General features: G+C 46.6%; 1 protein-coding gene across 1 annotated transcript; it reads right to left on the bottom strand.

Moving 5' to 3' along the window:
* Window positions 1-1641: 1641 nt before the first annotated feature.
* On the bottom strand, window positions 1642-6016 carry GADD45A (growth arrest and DNA damage inducible alpha). The gene is made up of 4 exons (XM_069981413.1): window positions 5859-6016; window positions 5616-5717; window positions 3778-3991; window positions 1642-2330 (listed from the first exon to the last, which is right to left on the bottom strand). The coding sequence occupies exons 1-4, from the start codon at window positions 5900-5902 to the stop codon at window positions 2217-2219; spliced, it is 474 nt and encodes a 157-aa protein (XP_069837514.1). The 5' UTR covers window positions 5903-6016; the 3' UTR covers window positions 1642-2216.
* Between the last annotated feature and the right edge of the window lie 8578 nt (window positions 6017-14594).

The raw sequence follows: 14594 nt of genomic DNA, 5'->3' as shown, positions 1-14594 counted from the left end.
GCTCCACTGTAGTGTGGGATCATGCTTGTGCACCTCCATAGCAGACACTCATCCATCGATGACACATGGTACTCTGCAGTGTTCACACTACCTATTCAAAATGGCGCCATTTGCCTTCTCACCATACTCTTTCACCATAGAACATAACAGGGTTAAAATAGAAATACCCCCCCCCCCCCCCTTCATCCCTTCTGGAATTCTGGTCAATTGCCTTCTTTACCCATGACGGCAATGAGGGACGTGTGTGCAGACGCACCACCAAGTCAGATCAGCACAAGACTTCATAAGCTACACACTGCTGACATCACTAAGTGATCATAGTAATGTGACTGACACGACAAATTCCAAAAGTTTGCAGGTATCACATATAGACTCCCATTGTGAGAACGAGCCACGTACTCTGTCTGACCAAACACAAAGAAAAATGAGATGTGACCATACCCTTAACCCTCTAGCACATAATACCCTGATTATAATACATGCCCCCAGCCCTTCCGGATGGGTCTTGCATGTTCAGTTTATTTTTAGCAAGCAGTATGGACAAATAAGTAGGATTATTAGAGCGGTGGGTTTTATACAGCGGTTTTGTGGTGCACCTTTCTCTTTCTGCAGGCCGCTGTCCTGGGGATTATGTTGGCACTTTATAAGGAACAGGAAGTTATAATAGATTCAGAGCCTGCAGTACAGAACGTGCGGGCAGAGTCACCGGCCGAGTGTGCGCTTCCCAATAGAATAAATATTTAAAAAGTTCTTTTGGCCACAGCTTTTATGGAGTGTGGGAAGACAGGAAATAGTGGGTGACTGGGAATGTGGATTAAGTTACTGGGATTCCTGGAGATAGTGATATGGATAAAAGGGATCGGGGCCATTGATAGGAGGATGGTGACCGGAGGCGGCTGCTGGGCAGGTGTGAGGTTATCTGATGTGGAGCAGGAGTGGAATGCTTCATAGCATAGCCCAATTTAAGAAATAAAGCTGCGGCAACACCACAGGTCACATGTCTGCACCGCAACCAATATTAAATCAGCACTTACCAACTGAATCTTCAAAACCGGAGCTTTCGGATAGTATTCACAGCACTCAAGCATGTTCAAAGTTTTTATTCCATATAAGCGGTCACAGATAGAGACGATCGGTTCGCACATCAAAGCATTAGGCTATGATCATGTGCAAAACGATTGTTGCATGTTGTCTGTGTCCACTTATATGGAGTGAAAGAGGTTTGAACATATGCGAGTGCTATGAATCCTGTCCACGTTCACACTACGTATATTTCCAATAAACAATGGTCGTTGTTGCAGATTGCAACAACGCCCACTGTTTATTGACAGTGTGGCATTACATTAGATTGTATAAGAACTGCTGTAGTGTATACACGCTGTACACACTATGGCCGTCGCCAGGTCTATTTTGTGCGGCCGTTATTCAGTGAACAATGGCCATACAAGATAGACTGTGCACACAATGTAAAGTACGGCTCCTGGCTGTACTGTAGTATCGGCCGGGTGAGATTCGCAGACATCATCCGTTGTTTGACCCGGCTGGGTCAAATAACGGCCAGTGTTCATACAGTGTCCTAACATAATGTAAAAACTTTAACCCCACAATTATGGAGAAGATGAACGAATGAGAAGACTCAGGTTTGTCTTTTCTAAAAACTTTATTTAATATGAATTAAAAACAAACAAACAAAAAAAAAGTAAAATTTGGTTTTCTTAACCAATAGGTATATGAAGCAGATAGTACCAGCTTAGTGAATTCATATAACAAGTAAAAGTTGCATAAATAACTGAGAAATAAATTAACTTTTCATACTGAGAATTTTAAGGATCAACCATTCTTCTCCATTAAATAGTATCTTATATATAACACGTCGGACGTTACAGTCCATTTACATCTGGAATTTCCTGACTCCTCCTCTTCCAAAAGAAAACTTTAAAATCCAGTCGCCTCCAAGCGCGAGGTGTTGTCTCAATGGACGCTGTTAGTCTCCTTTTCCATATTTAAAAAAAATCACAATATTCTCCTCTCTTCCCAAGAAACATAGGAGGCAGCAGCCGCCCAGTCAAGTCCACTTATCAGACAGAAGGTATGAAGCCCCTCTTTACACGTGGAAACGTCCTCTGGAGAGAATCGGCGCCGCGGCCGCAAAGAACTTTTTTTTTTATATATTATTTTTTTTAAACAGAAAGTGTCCGATACAGATCCAAGGAAGCTCATCGCTCGGGGAGGTTGATCACAGGCACCCACTGATCCAAAAAGCGAGACTCTTTGCAAAAGCCGATCACCTTATTGATGGCGGAATCCTTCAGCTGTGAGGCATGTGGATTCTAGAAAGAAAAAGAAATAGACAATTCAGTCAACTATTTAAGATATAGTTAGATCTTATTAGCTTGCCTTTCCCTAAACAGCGTCTCCCATGGCTTTGTCTGGTACTGCACCTTTAAGTGGCTATGGATAAGAGTGGCACTGTTCTTAGAAACAAAAATAAATTTCATCTATCCCCTTTACAGTGAATCCAGCAAGTGTAGAAGCACCTGTTACAGTAAAGGCTACTCTACCTGCTACTTCCGCTAGCAGAGGGACATGTCGGAACAAGTAAAGGGACAGGAATGCCCCAGTGGTGAGATCACATGCAGTTGTCCAGAGTCCAACTGTAGCACAGAGAGAGCAAAGTCACTATGATCTTGCATTACCGAAACTCCTTGCTGGGGTGGGGGCCGACGCAGGGAGCTTAGGAATGTGGCAGTGAGTCAGTGTTACGGGAGCTTGGGAACCGAGCAGGGAGCTGGCAGTAGAAAGTGAAGGGCTGGGCAGGACAAGCTCACAATACCCTCTGAGCATCAATTGTTCTGTGCTGGGGGGGTATACAGAAGCAGGAAGCGCTGCCACCAGGGTGTGGTAAAAATCGTAGGTGTAGGGTGATAGCACAGGTGCCTATTGTGAAGGTTCCCATACAACTTTTATACACTGGATTTATCGCACTGAAGTCAATGAAATATGAAATCAATTTCTGCATGGATTTTGTGCAGAATTTCCCACCGTGTGTATATGAGATTCTTACACTTAATGTTATTCATTGCTACTGTGAATGATCTGCAGCATTTTCACTATGCGTGACCCTATACCTATGGGAAAACAGGATTCTGCAAAGATTGAGGGGGAATATGGGCCCTAAGTGCAAAAATCACCACCAATACACATACCTGCACTTTAGCATTAGCCTCTATAAATAGTCTACTAATATCCAATAAAATTCTTGAGTTGTTCATCAGGTTCATAAAAATTCCATTTTGTAGTTATGGCCGTTTCCAGGAAAGCTAGACAACCAACATGGACGACAACCACTTAGCACCAGTGTTCCCCGAGCTGTGGCAAAACTACAACTCCCAGCATGCAAGGAGTTGAAGTTTTGCAACAGCTGGTATCACAGCCTTTTTACCAATCATGCATTCAGTTTGCCTCAGTGCAGATGGTACTCTATTGTAATAAGTGTGCAAAAATGCAAACCTATTAAACTAGTGTCAAAGTGACATAGAAGTCCATAATAGTTGATAATCAGCTTTTGCAGAAACAGGTGGCATAGACTGACGACACCTACAAGACAGGTATGGGGCAGACTGTTGCCATCATCAAAGGCAATGTTGTCCCCTCCCAGCGTTGTACGAACGCCGTAACCCACAACAATCCCCTTCTCAGGTGGAAAGCCTGGAATGTGCCTGGCAGAAACCACCCCCGCTCCCGCCCTTTCATCCTCCCGGAGAGAATGTCACTTACGTTGATTAGAATACAATGCAGATCAGCAGGTTCCCCGGCCTTGTCAGAGCCGCCCAGGATCTCCGCCAGCCGGCTCATGTTGCTCACTCTCAGGATGTTGATGTCATTCTCGCAGCAGAACGCCTGGATCAGAGTAAAGTGAATCTGTAAAGCAACATCCTGATCTTCCGTCTCATCCGTGGCCAGGAGACAAAGCACCACATTGTCCGGGTCCCTGTAACATACATAACAAGATCTGATCAGAACATGCACAAGACTGAGGGGCTGCAGACAGCGCAAAACCACAAGATTTGTTTCATAGAAAAACCACTGAGACCCACTTATCTATGCAAAAAGAGGAAGGAAGGAAAAAGTGCTGAAAAGCTGCAACTAGTTACTATTACAATGCTCAAAGGGAGCAACAACTGAGGCAAACTATGAGCAAAGTAACTAATTATATATATATATATATATATATATATATATATATATATATATATATATATATATATATATATATATATATATATATAGCGCTTACATTGATAATCAGCTGGATAACTGCACACCCTGCATCACAGACACCCAAGCTGTAGCACAACTACAACTCTCAGCATACCATCCCAGTCTAGAATACCCAGTTCCAGCCCCTATGGCAGTGCTATCCACCCCAAGGGTCTCCAGCTGCTGAAAAGCTACAACTACAGAGTTTTCATCTTTCAGATCTCCAGCTATTGCTAAACTACAACTCCTAGTAGGCATGCTGGGAGTTGTAGTTCTGCAACAGCTGAACAGCCACAGGATGGAAATGACTGATCAACATGGGAAAGAAAAACTTTATGCAAGAGTCATCATGTACTTTTATAAGTGCAATGCAACCTGCACCTACTCACAAGACACTCAGACAGGGCACGCTGGCAGTTGTAGTTGTACACACACACACAGGGCACGCTGGCAGTTGTAGTTGTACACACACACAGGGCACGCTGGCAGTTGTAGTTGCACACACACAGGCAGTTGTAGTTGCACACACAGAGGGCACGCTGGCAGTTGTAGTTGCACACACACAGGCAGTTGTAGTTGCACACACAGAGGGCACGCTGGCAGTTGTAGTTGCACACACACACAGGGCACGCTGGCAGTTGTAGTTGCACACACTCACAGGGCACGCTGGCAGTTGTAGTTGCACACACTCACAGGGCACGCTGGCAGTTGTAGTTGCACACACTCACAGGGCACGCTGGCAGTTGTAGTTGCACACACTCACAGGGCACGCTGGCAGTTGTAGTTGCACACACTCACAGGGCACGCTGGCAGTTGTAGTTGCACACACTCACAGGGCACGCTGGCAGTTGTAGTTGCACACACTCACAGGGCACGCTGGCAGTTGTGGTTGCACACACTCACAGGGCACGCTGGCAGTTGTGGTTGCACACACTCACAGGGCACGCTGGCAGTTGTGGTTGCACACACTCACAGGGCACGCTGGCAGTTGTGGTTGCGCACACTCACAGGGCACGCTGGCAGTTGTGGTTGCGCACACTCACAGGGCACGCTGGCAGTTGTGGTTGCGCACACTCACAGGGCACGCTGGCAGTTGTGGTTGCGCACACTCACAGGGCACGCTGGCAGTTGTGGTTGCGCACACTCACAGGGCACGCTGGCAGTTGTGGTTGCGCACACTCACAGGGCACGCTGGCAGTTGTGGTTGCGCACACTCACAGGGCACGCTGGCAGTTGTAGTTGCGCACACTCACAGGGCACGCTGGCAGTTGTAGTTGCACACACACAGGGCACGCTGGCAGTTGTAGTTGCACACACACAGGGCACGCTGGCAGTTGTAGTGCACCCATACTCACACATTGAGCAGCTTGGCCGCCTCGTACACCCCGATGGTGATGGTCCTCTGCTCCTTGGCTTTCCTCAGCACCTCCTCCAGCGCGGAGCCCACTATGTCCATCCTGTAACAGGACAGAAAGCATCAGCCCCTGCACACCCGCGGGTCACCCGCCCCACACTGTAACGGTCACCACCTATAACTGTCAGGGCTGCAGTCACAGTACAGTGCACGTTGCAGCATAGCAGTCGCTGCAGCTCCTTACTTTCCCATGCTTTGCTCTCCAGCAGCGAGTTCCTCCAGTGTCATAGTGTTCCCGGTATTCCGTACAGCGATCTCCTCACACACAGCGCTCAGTGTCACACGTACGTCCTGACTGTGTCTCAGCTTCAGTCACTCTGACTCACCCGCTCTACTACCCGGCTACAAGTGCCGTCCTCCCAGCCAATCACCGCGCACTTCATTAACATACCGTCTTCTCATTGGCTGCTCCATCCAGCCCCGGTCAGCGCCACATCTAGCTACTACTCCGCAAACAAACGAGTAGCTGTGATTGGCTGGGGCGGTAATGAGGGGCGGGGCTGTTGTAAGGCGACGGTTGCCAGGCGATAGGATTGGTGGCATAACCCTTTGGTTGCTGGAATGGGATGATAGCATTGGTCGCTTCCCTCACGGGGGATGAGTAATGGTCACGCTGAGCCCGTGATGTCCTGTAACTTCTCCGATTATATCAGTGATATCACCGGCCGCAGCCCCCCCTGTGTGGAACAACCAACACAATGCATGGAGAGAAGGGAACAATAGACTGCTAGTAGTACTGTATATACAGCACATGTATACCCCCATCCCTGCAGAGTGGGGTCACCAGGATCCCTGCACCCCTCTATCCCTGTTATCAGGGGGCTCACATATACAACTGCTATAATAAACACCTATATCTCCTTCATTGTCATCACTATAGTCAATAGAGGAAAATAAATTACCTCATTCACTACATAGAAAACTAATAAAAAAAAAAATTGGAAATTCAGTGAATTTGAAATCTTTGAGAATTCTTTTGGACAAATGGCGGCTGTTAAAACTACTATAAAGCTGACAGCCGCTACTACTACTACTCCTATACAGCCGCTACTACTACTACTCCTATACAGCCGCTACTACTACTCCTATACAGCCGCTACTACTACTACTCCTATACAGCCGCTACTACTACTACTCCTATACAGCCGCTACTACTACTCCTATACAGCCACTACTACTACTCCTATACAGCCGCTACTACTACTCCTATACAGCCACTACTACTACTCCTATACAGCCACTACTACTACTACTACTCCTATACAGCCGCTACTACTACTCCTATACAGCAGCTACTACTCCTATACAGCCACTACTACTACTCCTATACAGCCGCTACTACTACTCCTATACAGCGGCTACTACTCCTATACAGCCACTACTACTACTCCTATACAGCCGCTACTACTACTCCTATACAGCCGCTACTACTACTCCTATACAGCCGCTACTACTACTCCTATACAGCCACTACTACTACTCCTATACAGCCACTACTACTACTACTACTCCTATACAGCCGCTACTACTACTCCTATATAGCGGCTACTACTCCTATACAGCCGCTACTACTACTCCTATACAGCGGCTACTACTCCTCCTATACAGCCGCTACTACTACTCCTATACAGCCGCTACTACTACTCCTATACAGCCACTACTACTACTACTACTCCTATACAGCCGCTACTACTACTCCTATACAGCCACTACTACTACTCCTATACAGCCGCTGCTACTACTACTACTACTCCTATACAGCCGCTACTACTACTCCTATACAGCCGCTACTACTACTCCTATACAGCCGCTACTACTACTCCTATACAGCCACTACTACTACTACTACTCCTATACAGCCGCTACTACTACTCCTATACAGCGGCTACTACTCCTATACAGCCACTACTACTACTCCTATACAGCCGCTACTACTACTCCTATACAGCTGCTACTACTACTCCTATACAGCCGCTACTACTACTCCTATAAAGCCGCTACTACTACTCCTATACAGCTGCTACTACAACTACTCCTATACAGCTGCTACTACTACTACTACTCCTATACAGCCGCTACTACTACTCCTATACAGCCGCTACTACTACTCCTATACAGCGGCTACTACTCCTATACAGCCACTACTACTACTCCTATACAGCCGCTACTACTACTATCTATACAGCCACTACTACTCCTATACAGCGGCTACTACTACTACTCCTATACAGCCACTACTACTACTCCTATACAGCTGCTACTACTACTCCTATAAAGCCACTACTACTACTACTGTGTGCTCCCTCAGTGGTATTTAGCCCCCCTGTGTGCTCCCCCACTTGGATATAGACCTCCTGTGTGATCCCCCACTTGGATATAGACCCCTGTGTGCTCCTCCAGTAGTATATAGACTCCTGTGTGCTCCTCCAGCAGTATATAGACCCCTTGTGTGCTGCCCCCAGTAGTATACAGACCCCTGTGTGCTCCCCCAGTTATATATAGACCCCCTGTGTGCTGCCCCAAGCAGTATATAGACCCCCTGTGTGCCTCACCAGTAGTATATAGACCCCCTGTATGTTCCCCAGTAGTATATAGCCCCCCCGTGTTCCCACCCACTTGGATATAGACCTCCTGTGTGCTCCCCTAGTAGTATATAGACCCCCTGTGTGCTGCCCCCAGTAGTATATAGACCCCGCTGTGAAGCCCCAGTAGTCTATAGTCCCCCTGTGTGCTCCCCAGTTATAGCCCCCCTGTTATATAGCCCCCCTGTGTGCTCCCCCCATTTATATAGACCCCCCTGTGTGCTCCCCCAGTTTATATATTCCCCCGCTGTGCGCTCCCCCAGTTAAACAGACCCCTGTGTGCTCCCCCTCCCATATAGTATATAACACAATAAAACAAACACTTATACTCACCTGGGTCCGGGTGTCTCCTCTTCTCTTCACTCTTGTGGCCGCAGGAAGGGTTTTCCCTGCGATCACAAGAGGCTGCACTCCCCTTGTCCTGGCGCCGATGCTCCAGTGATGTCTGTGGCCACAAGAGTGACTGACAGGAAGGGAGCCAATGGCTCCCGCCCTGTCAGTTCTGCTGTTGCATGTAACTATGAGCGCTCATTACGAGTGCTCATAGTTACAGTTCAGATCGCAGCAGAGAGCGGGGCAGCGGCCCTGTCCAGCGGTCTTGAGCACAAGAGCGGGGTGTGGGGGCCCCCCTGGTGTTGGGGGCCCCAAGCGGTCGCTTGGGGTGCTTGGTGCCAAAGACCGCCACTGCAGCCGACATCCGCTACTACTACTCCTATACAGCTGCTACTACTACTCCTATACAGCCACTACTACTACTCCTATACAGCCGCTACCACTCCTATACAGCTACTACTGCTCCTATACAGCCGTTTCTACTACTACTCCTATGCAGCTACTACTACCCCTATACAGCTGCTACTACCCCTACCCAGCCACTACTACTCCTATACAGCCACTACTACTACCCCTACTACCCTATCTCCTCTTAATTTAAGTTAACTTATGACATGTTTGTGCTATAGTTTAGACCAGTCAGGCTCTAAACCCCTTCCAATCATTAGCTGACTGAAGCAGGCTCAGCACACAGTCCAAGTGATAATAAGAAATGGGTTTCATGGACTATAATGGAGACCATCTTCTGTACTTAGGTGCACTGTGAGGTGAGTCAGGAAATGAAGCATACTACTGTGTGCTTCACCTGGTTATAACTAACGATTAGAGCAGGTTTCAGCACTGAGGCCCTGGCTGATCTTAGTTTTTTTTACTTAGTTCAACATGTCAAAAGTTAATTTGGTTAAATATAAAGTTTTGTAACGCTTTATCTCCAAATACATATATTGTCCCATTTTTTTACTGTAATATGTTATTAAAAAGAAAATAAAAAGAATATGCCTCTTACTTTTATGGCTGTAAAAAACTGCTGCTTTAGGCTATGTTCACACACAGTATTTTGCTCAGTATTTTTTTCAAACAAAACCAGGAGTTGGTAGAAAATCTTTCAATTATAATTTTCCTCTGTCAGTTCTTGAAATTTCTGCCAAGTACAACTCCACCGCTCCACTAGGGATGTAACCAGTTCTCTTTAAGTCCATGTTCACACTGTATAAACAACGGCCGCTGTTTGACATGTTCACCTGGCCTTTTATTTGGATTGTGGGCACATTTGGGCGTAATTAGTACAATGTTATAAGGCTGTAAGAATACATTGTGGGAACAGACTGACGGGGGAACAGACTGTGACGGGGGAACAGCGGCCGTTGTACAATATATTGTGTGCACAGCGGCCGCTGTTGCCATAGGATTCTACACATTGCATTCTTTTTTTACAAAAACGGCCGTTGTTTAATGGCCCAACAAAGTCCATTCTTGTTAAAAAAAAAAAAAAAAAAAAAAAACATTGTGTGAACATAATCTAAAGATGAGTGAATCTTCCAAAATTCATAAAGTTCAGCTAGATACACTACAAAGTGGATGTCCTTTTAATATCCATGATCTGTATTATTTGTCACATTTCTGATTTTACTTTATTTGACTTTTTTTTTTTTAATTATATACAGTGGAGAAAATAAGTATTTGCACTGCCGATTGTACAGGTTTTCGCACCTACATAGAAAAGAGAGGTGCATATTTGTTATTGTAGGTACACTTCACCTGTGAGAAACAAAATCTATAAAAGAAAACACTCCAGAAGATCACGTGGTATGATTTATAAATGACTATTTAGCATTTTATTACATGAAATAAGTATTTGATACAGTAGAAAAACAGAACTTAATATTTGGTCCAGAAACCTTTGCAGTTACCGAGGTCGGACATTTTCTGGAGGTCTTGGCCAAGTTTGCAGACAATGCAGCAGGGATTGCGTCCCCCTTCTCCATACAGATCTTCTCCAGATCTTTCAGGTTTCGGTGCTGTTGCCGGGCAGCATTGAGTGTCAGCTCCCTCCAAAGACTTCCTATTGGGGTCAGGTATGGAGACTGGCTAGACCACTCCAGGACCCTTAAATGCTTCTTATGGTGCCGCTCCTTAGTTGCCCTGCTGAGTGTTTGTCATGCTGGAAGACCCAGCCACCTCCCATCTCCAATGCTCTAAAGCCCCTATTACACAGGGCGATCTCCGGGAGCAAGCGGGCACCGACCTGTCAGGTCAGTGCTCTCTTGCTCCGCATTCTCTGATTACATGCGCCAACAGCGAGCAGGTGTGTGTGTGTGTGTGGGGGGCGGGGGGCACGCACATAAGTTTAATACTAGAGATGAGAGAACCTGGAGCATGCTCAAGTCCATCTATACCTGATTAGCGGTGGCTGCTGAAGTTGGATAAAGCCCTAAGGCTATGTGGAAATCATGGATATAGTCATTGGCTGTATCCATGTTTTCCAGACAACCTTAGAGCTTTATCCAAGTTCAGCAGCCCCCGCTAATCAAATACCGAACGATCGGGTTCGGATGGACTCGAACATGCTCGAGGTTCGCTCATCTCTATTTAGGACTACACTTCATGGCTAAGTGGTCAGTTGGGGAAAGGGGGAACCCAATCAAAAGTTTTCTATAGGGCCCAGCCAAATCTAGTTATGCCCCTGCTCATCATACATGGCCCCATCCATCCTCTCCTCATTGCGGTGCACCCATCCTGTTCCATTTGCAGAGAAGTTGCCCCAAAGCATGATGTTTCCACCACCTTCACAGCTGAGACTGCTCTCGGTTTGTACTCTCCTTCCTTCAATAATGGCGAGTGGAGTTGATACTGAAAAATTCTATTTTAGCCTCATTTGACCACCTGACCTTCTCCCATGCTTTCCCTGGATCATCCAGATGGTCATTGGTGAACTTCAAATGGGCCTGGACATGTGTTGGTGTAAGCAGTGGGACCTTGTGTGCCCTGCAGGATTTTAATCCATGACGGCATAATGTGTTACTAACGGTATTCATTGAGACTGTGGTTCCAGCTCTCTTCAGGTCCTCCTGTGAAGTTCTTGGCAGATTCCTGACCTTTTTCAGAATCATTCTTATCCCATGAGGTGAGATCCCCAGACCAAGGAAGAGTGACAGTCATCTTGGGTTTCTTCCATTTCCTAATAAATGCAGCAACAGTTGTTTCCTTCTTACTAAGCTTTTTGCCTATTGTCCTGTAGCCCATCCCAGCCTTGTGCAGGTCTACAATTTTGTCCCTGGTGACCTCAGACAGATCTTTGAGCTTGGCCATGGTGGAGAGGTGGGAGTGTGATTAATTGAGTGTGTGGACAGGTGTTTTTTTTTTATACAGTTAATGACTTCAAACAGGTACATTTGCAAGAATATTTAACTTGATGGGATGGGATTACCCCATTCACACATTCCATGAAAACAGTCAGTGCATAGAAGATGTGCAATGGACCAGATTAACTGACCTCCGAATAAGTTTAAATCTTTGCAGTATTGTACTGACACAGCCATGCGCACCTTCTGTGCATGGACTATATTCACAGAACATGTTAATGCGGTCTCACTAGGCATTGTTGGTACTCATGCTACCTACATCCTCTTCCCAGCCATTGAAACTTGATTGGCAGCCTGAGCACTGGCTTTTGCATTGCGTTCTCAACACTACCCAGTTCCCAGTTCTACACATTCAAGAATATGGAGACAATTCATGCTTACTGCACGTCCACAGTGACTCCACTACAAAGTATAAATCTCCTATACAAGGTGATGTCATCCAATATGGCGGAAAGTTGATGGTGGGGCCAGGGCCCAATGCAAAATTTGTAAGAAGCCTCTGGCACTAGGACCCGATTGCAATTGGTACCACTGCACCCCCTATAGCTACACCCCTGGCTTTTCCATTGCAGCTCATTTGGTTCAAGTAAGGGCTCCATGAGCTGAGAATCTGCCGAGTAGAAATATTCCATGCGATAGCGTAAAACTTCCAAGATGGTGTGCAAAGGTTACCATCACACCCATGGCCTTGTGTCTCTGACAACTGAGGACATGTGAATTATAATGTTGATTCTGCTCTTGTGTATACTGCATCAAAAACTGCACATGTGAATCCAGACTTACAAATGCTTACAATTTCTACCAGGCATTACCCAAAGGAGTAACTAGAAGGTCGAAGACCTCAATGCAAAATCTGTAGACAAGAGGGACCCACAGCACTTCAGCTGTTGCAGAACTACAATTCCCATCATGCCTGAACTGTCGGAGTAAGCTTTGGCTGTGGTGGCATGGTATGGTGTGGTATGGTGTGGTGGCATGGCATGGTGTTGTGTGGTATAATGTGGTGGCATGGCATGGTGGGAATTGTATGTTTTGCAACAGCTGGAGGTCCACTTTTTCCTATTCCTGCTGTAAAGCCATGATCACACTGTCCACTCCAATGGCAGTTCTGTCAGATTTGACAGATTCTTTGCGTCAAAACTATGAACACCACAGCAGAAACGCCATTTTAAGTCAATGAGGTCACCAGGTGTGCCAATAACAATCGTACCATTCATAACACATGTGGCAAAGGACCTTTACTAGAAATGAGCGAACCTCAAGCATTCTTGAACGTGTGGCATTTGATTACCGGTGGCTGAAGAAGTTCGATGCCGCCCTATTACTGCCTGGAAAACATAGATACAGCCTATGGCCTAAGGACTCCCTAGGGCTGCATCCAACTTCTTCAGCTACCAGTAATCAAATACTGAACGCTTGGTTTCGGACGAACCCAAGTGTGCTCAAGGTTCGCTCGTGTCTAGTCTTTAGATTTGCTGACCGCACCATTTCCTTTCAGCGATCATACAATCACAACAGCCGCAAGAACGGTGACCAGATCAGCAAAGTCAACGGCCAGAGAGACGTTGGATTAAATAGGTCAAAAGAAAGAAATAGGTGCAAGCAAAGGGGTCGCCATTTTGTATGTAGCAGTTGTAGCAGCTGCCATAGAGGTGACTGAGCTCCCTGCTTTACATATAAGATATGGAGGACAGTATGTACAGAGGCATAAGGAAGCATGGCTGCTCGGTAGAGAATACCTCTGTACACACAGCACCTCTACTATAGTGCCATACTATTTAACCTTGGAGTGGGTTCACATACGTCTGGTAATTGGGATGCAACAAGTTGCATGCATTGCACGTGGAATCCCATCCAGCTTAGTTGCCGCTGGGATGCGCCAGATTTCCTCACATCGCATGCAACAATTTCTGCTTTGATTTTGGATAGCGGCAATGCCCGATTGCCAAATACTTAGTGGACTGCCATACAATGGCGTACAGCCCCCACCTAGGGCTTTCTATCAGTTGCACAACTACAACTCCCATCATGCCCGGTCAAATGCTGGGTAATAATGGTGTATGGGCATGTGCACACGCTATAAAGTCACAATATGTATTTCATGACAGGAAGTTTCTACCTAATGCCTATATTGAGGTGTATTTTATACTACTGAGTGATTAAACGTGTTGTTTGTTTTTTTGTGGACATGCTGAGGCTTGAAGTACTACAGCAGCAGCAGCTGCATACGGGCTTCCCGTTATAAAGTTTATGGAGCGGTGAGCTCTCTTACAGGAACAGGCTGTGTGTGTGGTGTTTTTACACATGGAGGGGGTCAGTGCTGATAACTCCCCTGAGGATTTGGTGACACAATGGTCACCCGGTGCCCGCACTGAGGAGAGATAAGCGCGGGGAAAGAGAGAATAACACCGCCGTGACGTCACCAGAGGGGCGGGCATTGAGCTGTTGCTATGGCGCCCGAGCTGACTGGAAACCGCGTTGTTCCCCGGGCTGGAATGCAGGAAGTCGGTCACATGGTGCCGGTCACCTGTCAATCACGATGGGGACTTACACAATGCTGGAGCTTCCTATGAGATCAGGTCCTGGCGGAGTGTGCGGCCGGCCGCCTGACTGTGGGATTCAGGGGGGTGTCTGCCAGTGGTG

Source organism: Dendropsophus ebraccatus, chromosome 8 (assembly GCF_027789765.1).
Source record: "Dendropsophus ebraccatus isolate aDenEbr1 chromosome 8, aDenEbr1.pat, whole genome shotgun sequence".
NCBI lineage: Eukaryota > Metazoa > Chordata > Amphibia > Anura > Hylidae > Dendropsophus > Dendropsophus ebraccatus.
Note: the sequence above shows the minus strand (reverse complement) of the source record. Positions and strands in the feature narration are given on the sequence as shown.

Bases quoted from the DNA above. Each gene is read 5' to 3' on its own strand.
- GADD45A (XM_069981413.1), bottom strand. From the start codon at position 5,902: ATGACACTGGAGGAACTCGCTGCTGGAGAGCAAAGCATGGGAAA. The intron at 3,992-5,615 runs GTGAGTATGGGT...TGTATGTTACAG, and splicing joins GCGGCCAAGCTGCTCAATGT to GGACCCGGACAATGTGGTGC. The intron at 2,331-3,777 runs GTAAGTGACATT...TTTTCTTTCTAG, and splicing joins TGCATTGTATTCTAATCAAC to AATCCACATGCCTCACAGCT.